The following is an 18,420-nucleotide window of genomic DNA, read 5'->3' on the forward strand; positions in this document are numbered from 1 at the left end:
AAAGAATAGAACTACCACATGACTCAGCAATTCTATTTCTCCGCATGTATCTGAAGAAAATGAAAACACTAATTCCAAAAGATACATGCACCCCAATGTTCATAGCAGCATTATTTACATTAGTCAAGATATCGGGCTTCCCTGGTGGCACAGTGCTTAAGAATCCGCCTGCCAATGCAGGGGACACAGGTTCGAGCCCTGGTCCGGGAAGATCCCACATGACGCGGAGCAAACAAGGTGCGCCACAACTACTGAGTCTGCGCTCTAGAGCCCATGAGCCAACTACGGACGCCCAGAAGCCTGCGCACCTAGAGCCCGTGCTCCGCAACAAGAGAAGCCACCGCAATGGAAGCCGGCGCACCGCAATGAAGAGTAGCCCCAGCTCCCGCAACTAGAGAAAGCCCGCGTGCAGCAACGAAGACCCAACATAGACAAAATAAAATAAAATAAAATAAATGTTCTTTAAAAAATATATATATATATATATATATGGAAGCAACGTAAGTGTCCATCAACAGATGAATGGATTAAGAAGATATGGTATATACACACAATGGAATACTACCCAGCCATAGAAAGAATGAAATTCTGCCATCTGCAACAACATGCATTGGACCTAGAGGATATTATGCTAAGTGAAATGAGTCAGAGAAAGACAAATACTATATGTTATCATTTATATGTAGAATCTAAAAACCGAAACAAATGAATGAATATAACAAGAAAAACAGACTCACAGATAACATAATTTAAAAAAACTAGTGGGCTTCCCTGGTGGCGCAGTGGTTGAGAATCTCCCTGCCAATGCAGGGGACACGGGTTTGAGCCCTGGTCTGGGAAGATCCCACATGCCGCGGAGCAACTAGGCCCGTGAGCCACAACTACTGAGCCTGAGCGTCTGGAGCCTGTGCTCCTCAACAAGAGAGGCCGCGATAGTGAGAGGCCCGCGCACCGCGAAGAGTGGCCCCCGCTTGCTGCAACTAGAGAAAGCCCTCGCACAGAAACGAAGACCCAACACAGCCAAAAATAAATAAATAAATATTTAAAAAAACAACAAAAAAAACTAGTGTTTACCAGTGGAGACAGGGAAGGATGGGAGAGGCAAAACAGGGATAGGGGATTAAGAGGCAGAAGCTAGGACATATAAGATAAATAAGCTACAGGGATATATGTATTGTACAGCCCAGGAAATATAGTCAATATTTTATAATTAGTTTTTTTGTTTTTTTGGTCTGCGCCACACGGCTTGCAGGTTCTCAGTTTCCAGAATAGGGATGTAACCCGTGCCCCCTCAAGTGGAAGCACTGCGTCCTAACCACTGGAACACCAGGGAATTCCCTATAATAACTTTAAACGGAGTATAATCCATGAAAATTTTTAATCACTGAGTTGTACACCTGAGACTAATACAATGTTGTAAATCAACTATACCTCAATTAAAACAAGAAAGGGGGGAAAAGAAGTCACCCCTTCCAACCTCTCTTCCAACTCGCTTTCAAAACATATAAAACTGAATAAAATACACGTCTACCGCCAGTAAAAACCAACTCAGCCCTGCCCCACCCACCCAGGAGTAACTCCCGGCTGCTACAACACCTAGCGGACAGGTCCAGCTTGAGTTAACAGAAGGGACCTCAGGGCCAAGGAGATGAGATGTCCCAACTCCAGCCTTATTCAATCGCAGGTGGTCCTTTTTGCCTCCCAGGAGCCCGCCCACTGCCCACTGGGCCGCAGGCCAACAGCTCCCAACAGCCCCAAGATCTGCGGCGCGACCTCCGTACCCGGCATGCAGCGGGCAGCCTTCTACGTCACGGCGGCGCCGGGCCTCCAGGGAGGCCCCTTTCCCCGCCTCCTCCTCCCGGCGCCGGCGTAGTTTTCCGGAAGCTTCGAGAAGGCGGTGGGTGCTTACCGTTAGTCCCGGGCCAGCCGGAATCCGCGTCCATCCGTCCTTCCAGAGCTCACGCAGACCCGTCCAAGCTTGCCATGCCGGAAAACATAGTCACCCGGAGCGGGCCGCCCGCCGGTGCTGCCGCCGGCCGCGGGAAGAGCGCTTATCAGGACCGCGATAAGCCGGCCCAGATCCGCTTCAGCAACATCTCCGCGGCCAAAGGTATCGCTGCCCGGCCTAAGCCGTGGCCCTCCGGGCTTAGCTGTGCATTCTCACTCCCAGTCTTGGATGGGCATGATTCGTTTTCTGTTCCTTCGGATGATCCCCTGTGGGCCTCCCATAGAATAAGCTCAGTGCAGGGATCCTCCTGTCTGTTCTCTGCCCATGATTTCCGACCCCGAGTATGGAGGCCTTTGGACTTGCCCTATTCTGCGTCTTAGACGCCCATAATTTTTCTTGCCGGGCCGTGCTGCATTCATTCATCCTATTTAAGAAAGAGGCCGAGGCCCGCATGCAGCGGTCCACTGGTAGAATGTTTGAACAATACTTTTCAGTTTTCTTGTTCTTACTAAAAAGCTTCTTTCGGTACAGCTATTGAAACGAATTCGGGTACACTCTCTGCGCCTTAGATTGGGGCGGGGCCCATTGTACTGGGATGTGGGGAACCAACCGACCCATCTTGTTTGAGAATAATTATGAGGCCGCATTGTGCTTTGATGTCCTCTCTGCACGTGCAACGAGCAAATAGAGAACAGTTTGGCCTTTCGTGGAATTTAAGAAGTCCTGGGTTTCATTCAGTTACGTTACTTCGTGGCTTTGTGACCTTTAACCAAGGTTTCCTTACTTATAAAATCGGGGAGGGAAAGTTGCCCTTTTTTCCAGAAAGGGAGTTGTGAGGATTAAGATAAGTCAGGTTGAGGTGGAAGAGTCTGGAAGGAAAAGTGAGAACAAATGCTTAGAGATCTTGCCGTTATGTGTATTTGCTACAGTGAGTATTTCATTCGGGTTAGAGCATAAGGTGCATGAAGAAATGAGAGGTGAGATCGGAAAGGTAAAGTCGGTCCGAATCTGGAAGGGCCTGGTGTCTAGGAAAGGGTTTTAAAACAACTCGCGCAGCTACAGATTGTTCTTCAGTGTAGTGAGATAGTACCTAACTTGGAGGGTTGCTGTGAGGATTAAATGAGAAAGCATATGAAGAGCCAGATGTATACAAAGTACAGCCTTACAAATATTTGAGGTTATTTGTCTAGGTGACTGAGGGTGTGATGCTGCTGCTGAAAGAAGCAGGTGTGCTGAAGGGAGGATGGTAGAAGAAGAAAGAATAGGTTCTCGTTTGAGCCTAAATGAGTTGAGGAGGTCAGAATGACCAGATGGGTAAATTTAGGAGTCATTTGGAAGTTCAAGAGAGAATATTTACCTGGAAATAAAAGTTGGTGGATAGTTACCTAGGGAGCATAGTTGAAACTTAGATTTATTACATTAGAAAGAAGATGTTAGATAAATTCTGGGGCTGTTGGAGGGGGGTGGGCAAGAATGCTATATAATATGGTAGATTTTCAACAAACAAGGAGGATACAAGATGGGACGTTTTCTTTGGTAGCTTTTGAAACATCAGTGCACAGAGAATTAAAACTGAACGAGGGAGGTATGCATATAGGAAGAAAAGGCCATCTATTTACCTATAAACATGACCCTTACATCTTAAGTGAGGAGAGCTTGTGGAACTAAGGGCCACTCGTAGTCTGTCCAAGTCAGGCAAAACCCTACAAACTGGTTGAGAAAAGGTTTTGCCAGATGCATCTTTAGTGTAATTCATGGAGCCAGTTTTTTATTTTGCTAATAACCAAAAAGTATATTAAGTACCATTGGTTGATGATATCAAAACCACACACACAAAAGTAGTAGTGGTCGTTTAGTACTATTCAGCACAAGTCATTTAACATATAATTGTGTACTGCTACACAGTGTGTTAAACTTCAAACACTTTCAGAGGGGTAATCAGTCTAGAATTTTTTTTATTTTTTGCACAATGTGTCTTTCTAGAGTCTTCACATAGATGAATATAAGGGCGCATTCTTAAAATGAATTGGTCTGCTTGTAGAATTGTGGCCATGTGGGTTCGCTAAAATCACCTGAAAGGGTAAGGATGGCTGAATAATTAGGAAATGCAGCCCCAAATTATGAAATAATTAAGTAGAATATAATTCTTAAACTATACCAAATATTTTCTCTTACCCTCTTTAAGATTATGTTTTTTTTTAAATTATTACTATTATTTTTTGTTCTGGATGCATTAGGTCTTCGTTGCTGTGCGCAGGCTTTTCTGGCTTTTCTCTAGTTGCAGCGAGCCAGGGCTACTCGTCATTGCATTGAGCAGGCTTCTCATTGCGGTGGCTTGTCTTTGTTGCAGAGCACGAGCTCTAGGCGCGCGGGCTTCAGTAGTTGCGGTGAGCAGGCTCTAGGGTGTGCGGGCTTCTTTACCACTGCACCACCAGGGAAGTCCAGATTATGCGTTGTTTATACAATGAAGGGGAAGCATTATGCTAGTTGTGGAGTATACAACAATAGGGCACTATCTTAGCCCTTTGTATATGGGGTGAAATGGTATATGAGAAAGGGGAAGGCAGACTTTCCTGGTGGTGCAGTGGTTAAGAATCCACCTGCCAGTGCAGGGGACATGGGTTGAATCCCTGGTCTGGGAAGATCCCACATGCTGCGGAGCAACTAAGCTTGCGTGCCACAGCTACTGAGCCCACGTACCTAGAGCCCATGCGCCGCAACAAAGAGAAGCCACCACAACAAGCCCGCACACCACAACAAAGTGTGGTGCCCGCTCGCCACAACTAGAGAACCCCACGCGCAGCGATGAAAACCCAAAGTAGCCAAAAATAAATAAAATTAAATCTTTTTTAAAAAAAGGGTGGGGAGATTTAATCGTTTGTCCTGGACCTGTCGCAGTAAAGGGGATCAAGTACATCAATTACAATTTCTCTTAGAAAGTAATAAGTGGATCAATAAAATAGAAACATGCTCATGGACAAGTAATAAGAGGAATGGAGTGGTAGACTATATGTCCAGAGATGGTTCATAACATAGTAATGATGTCTAAAGACTATGATTTTAGGGGCTTCCCTGATGGTCCAGTGGTTAAGATTCTGTGCTCCCACTGCAGGGAGCGCAGGTTCAATCCCTGCTCAGACAACTAAGATCCTGCATGCCACACGGTGTGGCCAAAATTTTTTAAATAAATAAAAATTTTTAAAAATACTATGATTTTAGATTTAGTTAAGGTTTTGAGGTTTTGTTTTTTTGTGGGGTTTTTGATTTGGTTTTGGGTTCAAAGAGGGTTTTTGTTACTGTTTTTTAAACTGTGGTTCATCCATATACCAGCTTCACATTAGTAAACAAAAGTCTTTGCCCTCAGAAATTATACTATAGTTGGGAGAGACAGAGTAAACATATAAGCAAATTATATAGCTGTCCTATTATCGTGGCTTGTTTTAAGGCATGGAGAAAATAATATAGTCCTCATTCAGAGCGCATAAGTAGGTTATACCATTTTGATACTTAAAGGAAGATTAGGTGAACCCTCAAAATTTATTTTACCACATGCAGAGTACAAGTGCTATGTATAGTGATTTTATCAACAAAAAGTGAAGCGTTGTATAATTAAAGGAGTAAAATAATTACTGTTTCCAGTAGATTATTATTAGACATTGAATTTTCTTTAGTGAACATGGTGAATTGTCCACCATATTCTAATAAGTCCAAAATGATTATTTGAGGGTAAAAATGCTCTTTAAAGGGTCTTGATTTATTTTTTTTTCTGTTTACAGCCGTTGCTGATGCTATTAGAACAAGCCTTGGACCGAAAGGAATGGATAAAATGGTGAAAGGCTCAATCATTCATTACTTACTGAGTGCTGCTGTTCATACTGCAAGCGCTCTATAGAGGGTTAAGATGTGCTGTTTAAAAAGTAAAGTGTTAGAAAGGCTTTGAGAGTTCAGAAAGGGATAGATTACTTTGGGATGAATGGGACCTAACTATAATTCATATTTTATTTATGATAATGATTCTTTATAATACCGTTTCTATCCCTTTTTTGGTGTCTCAGTTCCTTCACTTTTAAGTAGGAAAAAACCCAGCTATTTCATTTGCAAAGCTGGAATATTAGTGTGTATTCTTAAATCATTATACCAATGTAAGGGAAAACAATTTGAAGTTAAGCACTATGCAAACATAAGTTAACTTCTGTACAAGAAGTGTTCAAATTAGTAGAGCTTTTAGGATTTCACATCAATACTGGATGAAGAAAACAAAATTTTTGAAATATAACTTTCTTTTAAAAAAACCAAACTTTGTAGATTCAAGATGGAAAAGGTGATGTGACCATTACAAATGATGGTGCCACCATTCTGAAACAAATGCAGGTGTTACATCCAGCAGCCAGAATGGTAAGTATAATTTTTAGGTGAGGGTTTTGTGGGGGTTTTTTAAGTGTATTGTTTGATATTTGGTAAACAGTTAAATTTTTCTTATTTGATCACATGATATTGCTTAAAACATGGTGAAAATTTTTCCTTTTATATGCTAAACAGGCATATTTTTAGGATACATTGTATGTCTAGCATTATATTCTCCATTGCAAGTTGTAATAAAACATGACTCCTTGTCTTTGTTCACAGCAGTGTGCCACACATATGAGGAAGGGAGAAAAACATGAAATTGTACAAATTATTAGTTCAATGGGTGTTAACTGAAAGAGACCAAAATCATTTTAATTGTTTGCAAAATAAATCTTGTGTTTAAACTTGCACTGACATTTATTTTTAAAAACAGTTTCTAATTCAACTACAGATCATAATAGTGATTGCAGTGTCAAGTGAGAAGTCACCATTTCAGCAAAAACAAATTCCTTAGAAGTTCCTATCTGTTAAAAAATCTCTTTTAATTAGTTAAAGATGACTGAAAATGAATCAGACTATGCTTCATGCAGGGTCAGTTTAGATAAACTTGGCCAGGGATTTCAAACTGACAATATTCTCTCATCTGAATGCTGCATTTCATAGCTTCTGAGTCTACAGGGTACCCATAGTTCTCTTAAGTACTGGGAAGAAAAAATTTACAACCCTTAGTCTGAACTGGAAATCATAATATAGCTTGTTAGAAAGTATGTAAGTAGAATTTTGCATGCCACAACTATATAGGTCGTCATTTTTAAATGAGACCAAGGTGGACAGCGAATCAGAAGTCAAGTATATTGAATCTTACAGTTTTGATAATAATCAAATTCTATATGTGAACCTCATGGTGAAGGTCATTGATGTTATATTTGAGTTAGATGTTACTAGGTTCTCATAGTTCTCATTGAGCAATTTGACATGTTCTGTTCACTTAGCTGGTGGAGCTATCTAAGGCTCAGGATATAGAAGCAGGAGATGGCACGACGTCAGTGGTCATTATTGCTGGCTCTCTCTTAGATTCCTGTACCAAGCTTCTTCAGAAAGGTGGGTAGAACATAGGACATGCTTTATTACTGAATAAAGGCAAAAAAATATTAAGTAATATGAGATTTACAATTTAATTTGGAGCAGAATTTTTTAAGCAGGAATTTTTAGATTAAATTTTGGTATATTTACCATATGAATTAGAAATTTTTTTCTTTTTGCTTCTGGGTTTGGTTTTGGGGGGTGTTGTTTGTTCTTATTTGTTTTTGTTTTGGCTAGGTTTCCTTTTGAATGGAACTTGATAAAATTTTCCTTTTCAAAAATGACTGGTTGGTGGTGTACTAAACGAGATATAAATGAAAACTGTGATTTAGGAGAAAAAGTATGGGTTCCTGCTTTGGTAAATGGTGCCTAAATGTCATAGTGACTCGCCAGTCACTTATTCTAATTATTATGTAGATTTGTAGAGTTTTGAAAAGTGAAAAATCGGTTTCAGTCTTAAATATCATAGGAGTATGTAATTGATCTATTCCAAATTAAATGGAAATTTAAAAAATATTAGACATATTAGTGGTTAAGGTTATTCAAACCATTATTATTTAAGAGTAATTTAAAATTTATGACTACTTTGAAATTTTAATAAACAGAGAAATTTTAAGTCATATCAAATATGAAGTTTATCTGTTACAATTAAATAACTCACCTTTCACAAATGGCAGGGATTCATCCCACCATCATTTCTGAGTCATTCCAGAAGGCTTTGGAAAAGGGTATTGAAATCTTGACTGACATGTCTCGACCTGTGGAACTGAGTGACAGAGAAACTTTGTTAAATAGTGCAGCCACTTCATTGAACTCAAAGGTGAGACAAGCACTATGGGATCATTGTAAAATTACAGTTTAAGGTTCATTAAGAAGCACAACTGTGATTTTTATTTTTATTTATTTATTTTGCGTTGGGTTGTCATTGCTGCCTGCTGGCTTTCTCTAGTTGCGGCGAGCAGGGGCTACTCTTCATTGCAGTGCGCGGGCTTCTTATTACGGTGGCTTCTCTTGTTGAGGAGCGCGGGCTCTAGGCGCGTAGGCTTCAATAGTTGCAGCACGTGGGCTCAGTTAACCACTGCGCCACCAGGGAAGTCCCTACACTGTGATTTTTGATGCTGTACAGTTCATAAATGTTAACTCTCAAGAGTGACTAGGTAGCTAATTTGTGTAACTGAATTAGTTCAAGTAAAATTTACTCCTTCAAGGCTTTCAGGTAAGTTGTAGTATCTTCATTTTACAGATGGGAAAAGAGGTCTAGTGAAGTTATATCACTTACCCAAGACCCACTAATAAGAGGTAGAGCTGTGATTTGAACCCAAGATAGGGCTGCCCATCATGGTCCATCTCTTACTAATATCTATGCTGCTTTTCTTACCAAACTTAAAGAAGTGATGTAAGTTTAAATTTCTTGGGAACTCATGTCACCTGTTTTCTGTTATGTTGTGTGTCACACCCCCACCCCATTCTTTTTCCTTTTCATCAGCATTATTTATATATTAAGTGGAAAGCTAGATAGTATTAGTGATATTAAGTAATATTATTGATAAATGTCCCCAGAACTAATATAGACAGAATATCATAGTGGTTACAAGCATTGGTCATAGAACCTAGACTGCTTGGGTTTAATGCTGGCTCCACTTAATTAAGCTGTTTCAGGTTTTTCGTCTGAAGGTTGAATGAATATATGAATGTACAGTGCTAAAACCACTGCCTGACATATAATACGTGCTCAATAAATGTTAACCATTAGCTATTTTTGTCAGCCCCTCAGTAATAGGGGTGCACATATATAACATCTGATCATAAATTCATTTTAGATAGGAAACCTCAGCAGAAAATTAACTTGTTCTTTTGGATTTCCTGTAGAATTACTAGTAATCTAGTCAGTCCTGACTACTATATTAATAAAAGAGGAACACAGGCATATGTTTTTATATGGTGACTGACAAACCTGAGTGGAAAAGACAGTTTATATGGAATGTTTTCTCATATGCTCTCCACCCCAGCCAAAAAAATGATTGAGATTACTTCTTGAATACCTTTATCATTAAAAAACTAGGACTTTTTGTGTTACGACACTGACTTTATTTTCTTTTTTAATAATTCTAGGTTGTCTCTCAATATTCAAGTCTCCTTTCTCCAATGACTGTAAATGCAGTGATGAAAGTGATTGACCCAGCCACAGCTACTAGTGTAGATCTTAGAGATGTTAAAATAGTTAAGAAACTTGGGTAAGCATCTCTAATTATAACTTTAATAAAAATTAATTTTGAAAGTAAACATAAGCTCTTGCCAAAAATAAATAAGTTAAATGAAAAGTACATAGGTGAAAGTCACATACATTTGGTTGTTTTGTTTTCATGACAACTTGTGTTAATGTGGGAATTTCAAGAATTTATTTATATTCCCTAATGATGGCAGGGCAGTGGTGTGATTGGAGAGGTTCAGGAATGGGGCACTAATAAATGTGAGTGAGGCTGAAGCACATCTTATCAGACTGATGATTTTTAATCTGTTAGCAATCTATTAAACTTGAAGACTTCCGCCCCTTCATAACTATTTCGTTTTCTTTTTTCTTAGTGGGACAATTGATGACTGTGAGTTGGTGGAAGGTCTGGTTCTTACTCAAAAGGTGGCAAATTCTGGTATAACCAGGGTTGAAAAGGCTAAGATTGGGCTTATTCAGTTCTGCTTATCTGCTCCCAAAACAGATGTAAGTAAAACCAAATGAAATGATTCCTTAGGTGTTTGACTTTTTAATAATGAAATTTTTCTTTTTATAAAAATAGAAAATGCTGATACCAGTGATAAAAAGCAAGGATCTAAAAATAATTAGTAAAATTTAGATAAAAGTAGAAAATGTTGGATGCCACACATGATAAATCTATAATCTCAGTTGGCTATTTACTGAAATTGAGCATTCACTTCACAAATGAAGACAAATAATGATAGGGATGTCTATGAAACAATAAAAATAGGTTATGTGAAAGTGATAGTATAAATGGACTTTGCAGATTCTTTCTAGCTTTCTGAGAACAGAAACCTTTACCCATCCTTCCCTAGCAGGCAGATCTTTTGTCTTTATGTTTGCACAATGGAATTTTAAAACCAGTTTATTACCCACACTCCGAAAACCACCATTTTTTATTATTCCCATATCTATCAGTCATAAGTACCATCCCCTGAAGGAGTGGTTGATCTTTGTCATCTCATTCAGGTTTGCTCTCATTTTACATTGTGTTGGCATACAAGTTTCCTGTTGAGTCGTTTGTTTCCCAGATTTTAACCCACATAAAAACGTTGTTTTGTAGGTCTTTGTACAACAGTATTTGTCCTTCGTAGTTCCTTTCAGCATACCAGTTTTTTTAACAATTCATAGAGTAAAAAGGTTGCAACTGAAATTATTGATATTTCAGTAATGCGTAAATTCATATGAAAAGAACTGACATTCACGAAATAGGATAATCATTCTTATGTTTTATGATCATCAAAAATGTACTTGTAAAAAATAAGACAGCAATTTGTATAGATGAAAGTAAAAAACCTGATTTAAGTTTTGTGTATACTCCTTTTTCTGAATTTTTTCTGTGCGTGTCTATAATTTCTTGTATGATTTTGGTTGAATTTATACTATACATAATATTTTCATTAAAAATCTCACTTTTTTGCTTAAGGACTCTTAAAATGCAAATTATTAATACGTCCTTTTTCTGAACAGATGGACAATCAAATAGTAGTTTCTGACTACGTCCAGATGGACCGAGTACTTCGAGAGGAGAGAGCCTATATTCTAAATTTAGTGAAGCAAATTAAGAAAACAGGATGTAATGTTCTTCTCATACAGAAGTCTATTCTAAGGTGTGGGGCTATTTATTTTGTTCACCTCTTAATGATAATTGATTTTGGATCCCTTCTAGCAATTTTTTAAGAAACATTCGAGGTGGGTAAACCACTAGAAATCTGGAATGAATCTGCATTTTAGGATATTGTTGTATTCTGGTAAATGATCTAAAGTGAGTTCTCTTCCTGTTAATGATCATTTAAATGTGGGATATATTATCCTTCTAGACCAAGATCCTCACTCTCAAGTAAAAACCTAACTTTAGTCTAAAATTAATTAGCTAGCTAAAATTTTAGAGGCATTTATTTAAAGGTCCATGCAATAGCTTGCCTTGAAATTTTAGAAGTTCTTTTGGGGGGAATGCTGGATAGTCCATGGATTGGAAGAATTCTCCAAAGTTTGAACTGATCCCTTTTTTGTGTGTTTTCAGTGTTTTCTTGTAATAGGTAGACATATTCTCATGTACTATATTAATATGTTATGCCAGAAAGTATTATGGATGCTCTTGATATAGAAACCTTGATGAAGAGTTGGAATACCTGGTTCTAAATACAAGTTATGTAATAGCTAGTAACCTTGAATAAACTGTTCTCAAAGCTCAGTGTGCTTATTTGTAAAACAAGGATAGTAATATCTGCCCTTCAGTATCAAGGGTTGTCAGGAGGATCATTGCAGGTAATTTGTGTAAAAGTGTATAAATTTGTGGAGTCTTGAATTACATCATACTTAATTTCTAAATTCATAAAGCATCGATTGTTAATTATCAGTTATACTTATTTAGTATTAAGAAAAATAATTTTTATTGTGTGTTTTACAAATGGTGTCGTTGGGATATGTTTTAAATATTCATTAGAAATCTTATTTAAGAATTTTGAGGTCATAAACTTGGTAAGCTGTTTAAAGCATCTTCCTTCACAAATAATTTTTTAAATCATTGGCTATTTAAACAACAGTATAATTACTAAAACCGTAAAAAAGGAGTTGAACAGCAAAGTTTTTTCCTAACCTAGTATTGACATAATCACTGATTTTGTATTTTAGAGATGCTCTTAGTGATCTTGCATTACATTTCCTGAACAAAATGAAGATTATGGTGGTTAAGGATATTGAAAGAGAAGATATTGAATTCATTTGTAAGGTAAAATATTCTTAGTATCTGTATGTGTGAAAATGTTCACTATTCAGACTTCTCAATTTGTGTATACCACTATTTTTCTCAGACTATTGGAACCAAACCAGTTGCTCATATTGACCAGTTCACTGCTGACATGCTGGGATCGGCTGAGTTAGCTGAGGAGGTCAGCTTAAATGGTTCTGGCAAACTGATCAAGGTAGCAATATTAAAATTAAGCTTCTATTTGCCTGGTTTTTTTTTTATTTGTTTTAATCCTTCAAATACCTAATTAGGAGTTTGTTTACTAAAGATTACAGGCTGTGCAAGCCCTGGAAAAACAGTTACAATCGTTGTTCGTGGTTCTAACAAATTGGTGATTGAAGAAGCTGAGCGTTCCATTCATGATGCCCTATGTGTTATTCGCTGTTTAGTGAAGAAGAGGTAATATTAAATTACTGTGTAACATTTTGAACATAAAAACTTGGGTATTTTTATTATTAAGGTATAAATACTAAGTTATTACTTTTAAAAAATAGCTTTCTGTTGGATAAAATAAGCTAAAAATATATTTGTGAATTTCAGGGCTCTTATTGCAGGAGGTGGTGCTCCAGAAATAGAACTGGCCCTGCGGTTAACTGAATACTCACGAACATTGAGTGGTATGGAATCCTACTGCGTTCGTGCTTTTGCAGATGCTATGGAGGTCATTCCATCTACACTAGCTGAAAATGCTGGCCTGAATCCCATTTCTACAGTAACAGAACTAAGAAACAGGCATGCCCAAGGAGAAAAAACTACAGGCATTAATGTCCGAAAGGTAATAATTTAATCTTTAGTTACTGCAGAAAATGTTGATTATTATAAAATACTAAAAGCTTCATAATTGTCAAATGAAAGGCTTTGTAATCAAAAATAGAGTTAACCTTGGATTTAAGTATAAGACCTGCAGGTTAATTAATGTATGCCATCTAGTGAGAATGAAGATTATGCCTTAAGTGAGAAGTATTGTTCATTAAGTCTGTCATCTAATGGTTGTACAATTTTTAACAAGTTACGTAGTCTGTGCTTCAGTTTTCTTGGTTGTAAAAACAGGGACTATTAATAGTTCCCTCATAGGCCTGTGAGGATTAAATGGATTACTAATTAGAAAGTTCTTACAAAGATGCCTGGTGTGTAGTCAACCATTGCTGCTGTTGTGAGCACCAGCCTAGTGTAGTTGTATAGGGTAAACACATAGAACAATAATAATTTCCCCTTCTGTATTAATGTTTTATGTCTCCTTTTATCGAGATGACAAATAATATGTAATGGAAAAAAATTGACAATCCAAGATGATATTTTTGGAATGGTTACAGAACTCAAAGGAGGGCACTACCTGGTTAGGGAAAGTTTCATGAAGCTGCAGCCTTGGTTGGTAGGGAATGAAAAAGTTTCAGATGGGGAAGCAGTGGTTTACAGGTAAGAGGGACCAAGAAGTTACTCATTTTGTCTAGAGCAGAGGTTATATGATGGTCATACAGTGGACTTTAAGATTGGAAAGATCAGATAAAAGCTAGAATGAGGAGTCCTTTAAGTTGTTGAGACAGGCATGGGTGTTTGTGTTTTTTTGTGTTTTAATTCCAGTAGTTGGGAGCCACTAAAGTTTTTTTAACCAAGAGGCTAAGGTGCTGAAAAGAGTATTTTAAGGAGGGAAGAATGGAGATAGGTTCACCTGTTACAACCATCACCAGTAATCCTAGGATAAAGGTGACTAGGATAGTGGCAGTAGGAATCTAAAAGTGGGAAGTGAGAATGACGTAAAAGCAGGGTATAGAGCAGACGTGTCCAAATTCAGAATTGGGAATCAGATAATTTAAAATCTTATAACTTTTTTCTTTAACTGAAATATAGTTGATTTATAATATTGTGATTCAGGTGTACAGCAAACAAATCTCATAATTTTTAATAACTATGATCATCTACGTAATTTTTGCCAGGATACTCTTTATTTTTTTATATTTTAATAAATTTTTTTTTTAAGATGTTGGGGGTAGTAGTTTATTTATTTATTTTTGCTGTGTTGGGTCTTCGTTTCTGTGCGAGGGCTTTCTCTAGTTGTGGCAAGTGGTGGCCACTCTTCATCGCGGTGCGCGGGCCTCTCACTATCGCGGCCTCTCCTGTTAAGGAGCACAGGCTCCAGACGCGCGTGCTCAGTAGTTGTGGCTCACAGGCCCAGTTGCTCCGCAGCATGTGGGATCCTCCCAGACCAGGGCTTGAACCCGTGTCCCCTGCATTAGCAGGCAGATTCTCAACCACTGCGCCACCAGGGAAGCCCCTATTTTTTATTTACTTATTTTTGGCTGTGTTGGGTCTTCATTGCTGCACGTGGGCTTTCTCTAGTTGTGGCGAGTGAAGGCTATTCTTTGTTGCAGTGCGCGGGCTCATTGTGGTGGCTTTTCATTGCAGAGCATGGGTTCTAGGCGCGCGGGCCTGAGCAGTTGCAGCACGTGGGCTCAGTAGTTGTGGTTCACAGGCTCTAGAGCGCAGGCTCAGTAGTTGTAGTGCACGGGCCGGCATGTGGGATCTTTCTGGACCAGGGATTGAACCCATGTTCCCTGCAATGGCAGGCAGATTCTTAACCACTGCGCCACCAGGGAAGGCCCTTTGCCAGGGTATTTTTAACTAAAAGATGCTTATAAGGAGTTGTTTTGGAGTTAGGCTTGGAATTCAATTTTTCCAAATTTTAGTTGAAATACAAGCTACAGTGTAGAGAAGAGCTTAGTAGAGAGTATCTGACTCTTGACTAGACTAAGGGAAAACTAAGTTTGAGAGGCCTTGAGGTTTACTGGTAACTGTAGTTGGTGATACGTATCAGTTACAAACACTAAAAGCAACTTGTACTGGTTTGCAGGGTGGTATTTCCAACATACTGGAGGAACTGGTTGTCCAGCCTCTGCTGGTTTCAGTCAGTGCACTGACTCTAGCAACTGAAACTGTCCGGAGCATTCTGAAAATTGATGATGTGGTAAGTATATACAGGTCGTGAATTTCCCTACAAGGTCAGAAAGGCATATTTTTGAAGAGTTGGGGTGGGGGGCAGTAAATGTTGTTAGTTTGCTAGTCTGGGTGAAAACAGTTCATACTTCTAGTCTTTTTTCACCTATAAAAATAGGGAGATTTGGATAACCACCTTAAACATCTTCCATCCTTAAAATTCTGTCCTTACAGGTTTTGAAATCTAAGTTTTTCTCTTTTCAGGTAAACAGTCGGTAACATGGATAACACTGGCTGACTGGTACCATCATGGCCGCTAATAGTGCAGCTGGAGTGGAAGAGCACCTTGGCATTCCTTGTTGTTTGGAAGATTGTTTTCTTTATGAATTTCTGGGCCTGGTTTTCCAGCTGGCATTTGCTTCAAATTGTATTGACACAGTTTGATGAAAACATTAAAAATATGGTTTCAAAGGGCAGATTAATTGATTGCGCTCCTGCATTACCCCCACTGCCCTGCCCTCACAACCTCTGTTACCTCTGATCCTCTTGAGAAATCTGTATAGGAAGGGAAAGAAGACTTCGCACTTACCTGTTAACTTCCTTACGGGCTTAATCCTGGGTACTTTTAAGTTTTCGGTTAGTTTTTTAACAGAAGTATTGAGAAGGAAAAATGGCCCAGTATGCTCATCACCCTGATAAAGCCCTGCTTACAATAATATATATGCTGTTTGAAAAGTTAACAATACAGAAGAAAAGTGAAAAATGAAAGTCTTTCTCGTGCCAATCCCTTTCTCCAAGAATAACCACTGTTGTGTTAATTGGGATTCCTTCTAAAAATAAAAATGTAGCAGATCTTACTTGTACAAGAAGGATTCATAACTAGTAAGTCTTTTTCCAGTGGTTTAAAACATCTTTATTGCCTCTACCCTGATCAACAAGCATTGTCTTGCACCATGAGTGGTGTAAAATCTAACTAGTGTCCATCCTTGCTTTAGCCACCTTCCAGTCAATTCTGCATACACTATATATATAGCTAGTGATCTTTTTAAGCTTGTCAGGCACTCCTTTATAAAAGCTTTCATGACTTCTGATTGCCTTTGGAGGAAGGCCAAACCCTTAAGGTGGACCACAAATTGGGCCTCTGTAATCTGGTATCACACTCAACCATCTTTCTTTTGTGTATTTCACAAAAGTGTTATGAAAGCAGCTGGGGGGAGCTTATTCGCATCTGGAGAAAGAACTTCAGCAGACCAGCCTGAAGCTTGGTTGTGTCTGACAACTCCGGTAGTTAATTAAAATGACTAATTTGGTAAATGGTAAATTCAGATAACTCTTTGGATAGTCTGGAATTTAATAATTCAATGATTATCATTTTAGTGGGTATTAGGAGCTTGCTGTTAAAAACATTTTATAGCTACCATAAAACAACTGAATTATGTATATACTAAATACTTTTATTTTTGGCTGCGTTGGGTCTTCGTTGCTGCACGCAGGCTTCCTCTAGTTGCAGCGAGTGGGGGCTACTCTTCGTCGTGGTGCACGGGCTTCTAATTGTAGTGGCTTCTGGTTGCGGAGCACGGGCTCTGAGCATGCGGGCTTCAGTAGTTGTGGCTCACAGGCTGTAGAATGCAAGCTCATTAGTTGTGGCGGGTGGGGTTAGTTGCTCCGCAGCATGTGGGATCTTCCCAGACCAGGGATCGAACCTGTGTCCCCTGCATTGGCAGGTGGATTCTTAACCACTGTGCTACCAGGGAAGCCCTATCCTAAATACTCTTAAGTGAAAATATTTTAACCAAAATTATTTATATTGTAACTTTTAATTGAGTTATTCAGTATCCTTACGTGTGTCTGTGTCTTAGGGTATACCTATATATCTAAATATATGAGTAGTTTATATTTAAAGCCTTGTAAAGGGAACTCTAACGAGACAAACGTTTCCTAGTCATTTATTCTGTTAAGTTTGATATAAATTAAGCCACTAACTATTTAGGGTTTGACACGGGTTTTACAACAGTTTATAAAATAAGTTACGTTTTAGGAAAGGGAAGCCCAAATGACAAAATTAAAAATAGTTGTTTGATATAGTTAAATAATTCTAAAGTAATGAAGGGGAAATGTATCCTGTTAAATATTTAAAAGGTATGCTTTTAACAATGAGGAAGGATGACTATCCTAATGAGGCAAAAGTTTTGCATACTTTTTTCCTCTTGAGTGCTATTTATTCCTCACCCTCAGTTTTTCTTTTCTTTTTTTTTTTTTTTTTTTGGCCACACGCAGCAAGGCTTGCAGGATGTTAGTTCCCTGACCAGGGATTGAACCCCGGACCTAGGCAGTGAAAGCACCCAAGTTCTAACCACTGGACCACTAGGGAATTCCCACCCTCAGCTTTTCATTAAAATGAAAAAATTTTAGTACAGTGAAGGTCAAAGAATAGTATGAACACCGTATACCCTCCACCTAAATTTAACTTCTTCGGCATATTGCCATAAAGTCAGTTCTGTAACATGTATAACTAAAAATCATGGTGTGCAAAATGGTGCAATAGAAATCACGGCTTACAGAAATGCGGTTGAGGCGCAACCCCAAAACTTAATCAGCAACGCAAAAGGAACCTGATAAAACAGTTTTACAGATGCTAAAATGGTTAACAACTGCATAGTATATTAAATATGCCACTTGGAAACAGCTCAAGTTGTAGAAGTAGCTGTCGGAAGTAGGAGCTACTGTCATTGCAAAGTAGTAGAAGGAGGGTTATCTGAAACGTGACAAAGTTGTAATAACTGATGTGATGAATGTGGCTCATAAAAGTTAATTGATGTCTCAGTATTTTGAGGTATAAGTGTCTGGTTTTGTCTGTTATTGGGCAGTTTGATTCAGATGGATTCATTTTTCTGTCTTTGCTTTTTTAAAATTGTCATTTAATTTTTTTAAAAAATGTTTATTTAGGTTGTGCCAGTTCTTAGTCGTGGCACGTGGGATCTTTAGTTGCAGGATTGCAGCATGCATGTGGGATCTAGTTCCCCAACCAGGAATCAAACCCGAGCCCTGTGCATTGGGAGCACAGAGTTTTACCCACTGGACCACCAGGGAAGTAAGTCCCTGTGTTTGCTT

The 18,420-nt window shown here is 38.6% G+C and overlaps 2 protein-coding genes across 2 annotated transcripts in view; one reads left to right on the forward strand and one right to left on the reverse strand.

Annotated features, from left to right (window-relative positions):
- COMMD1 (copper metabolism domain containing 1) overlaps window positions 1-1,997 on the reverse strand; it is a 236,083-nt gene extending 234,086 nt beyond the window's left edge. Inside the window, exon 1 of the mRNA XM_079941070.1 lies at window positions 1,910-1,997. The gene's annotated coding sequence lies outside the window, so the exon portion shown is untranslated. The remainder of the gene's footprint in view (window positions 1-1,909) is intronic.
- Window positions 1,910-15,785, forward strand: CCT4 (chaperonin containing TCP1 subunit 4). The gene is made up of 14 exons (XM_079941065.1): window positions 1,910-2,110; window positions 5,725-5,777; window positions 6,254-6,343; window positions 7,288-7,396; window positions 8,056-8,198; window positions 9,491-9,612; window positions 9,962-10,094; window positions 11,100-11,239; window positions 12,264-12,360; window positions 12,443-12,553; window positions 12,647-12,777; window positions 12,919-13,153; window positions 15,227-15,340; window positions 15,574-15,785. The coding sequence occupies exons 1-14, from the start codon at window positions 1,984-1,986 to the stop codon at window positions 15,586-15,588; spliced, it is 1,620 nt and encodes a 539-aa protein (XP_079797191.1). The 5' UTR covers window positions 1,910-1,983; the 3' UTR covers window positions 15,589-15,785.
- The last annotated feature ends 2,635 nt before the right edge of the window (window positions 15,786-18,420 follow it).

This window comes from Stenella coeruleoalba (assembly GCF_951394435.1).
Source record: "Stenella coeruleoalba genome assembly, chromosome: 13".
Classification (NCBI taxonomy): Eukaryota; Metazoa; Chordata; class Mammalia; order Artiodactyla; family Delphinidae; genus Stenella; species Stenella coeruleoalba.

Coding starts and splice junctions, on each gene's coding strand:
- CCT4 (XM_079941065.1), top strand. CDS start 1,984: ATGCCGGAAAACATAGTCACCCGGAGCGGGCCGCCCGCCGGTGCTGCC. Junction 7,397..8,055: donor TACCAAGCTTCTTCAGAAAG/GTGGGTAGAACA, acceptor CACAAATGGCAG/GGATTCATCCCACCATCATT. Junction 13,154..15,226: donor CAGGCATTAATGTCCGAAAG/GTAATAATTTAA, acceptor ACTGGTTTGCAG/GGTGGTATTTCCAACATACT.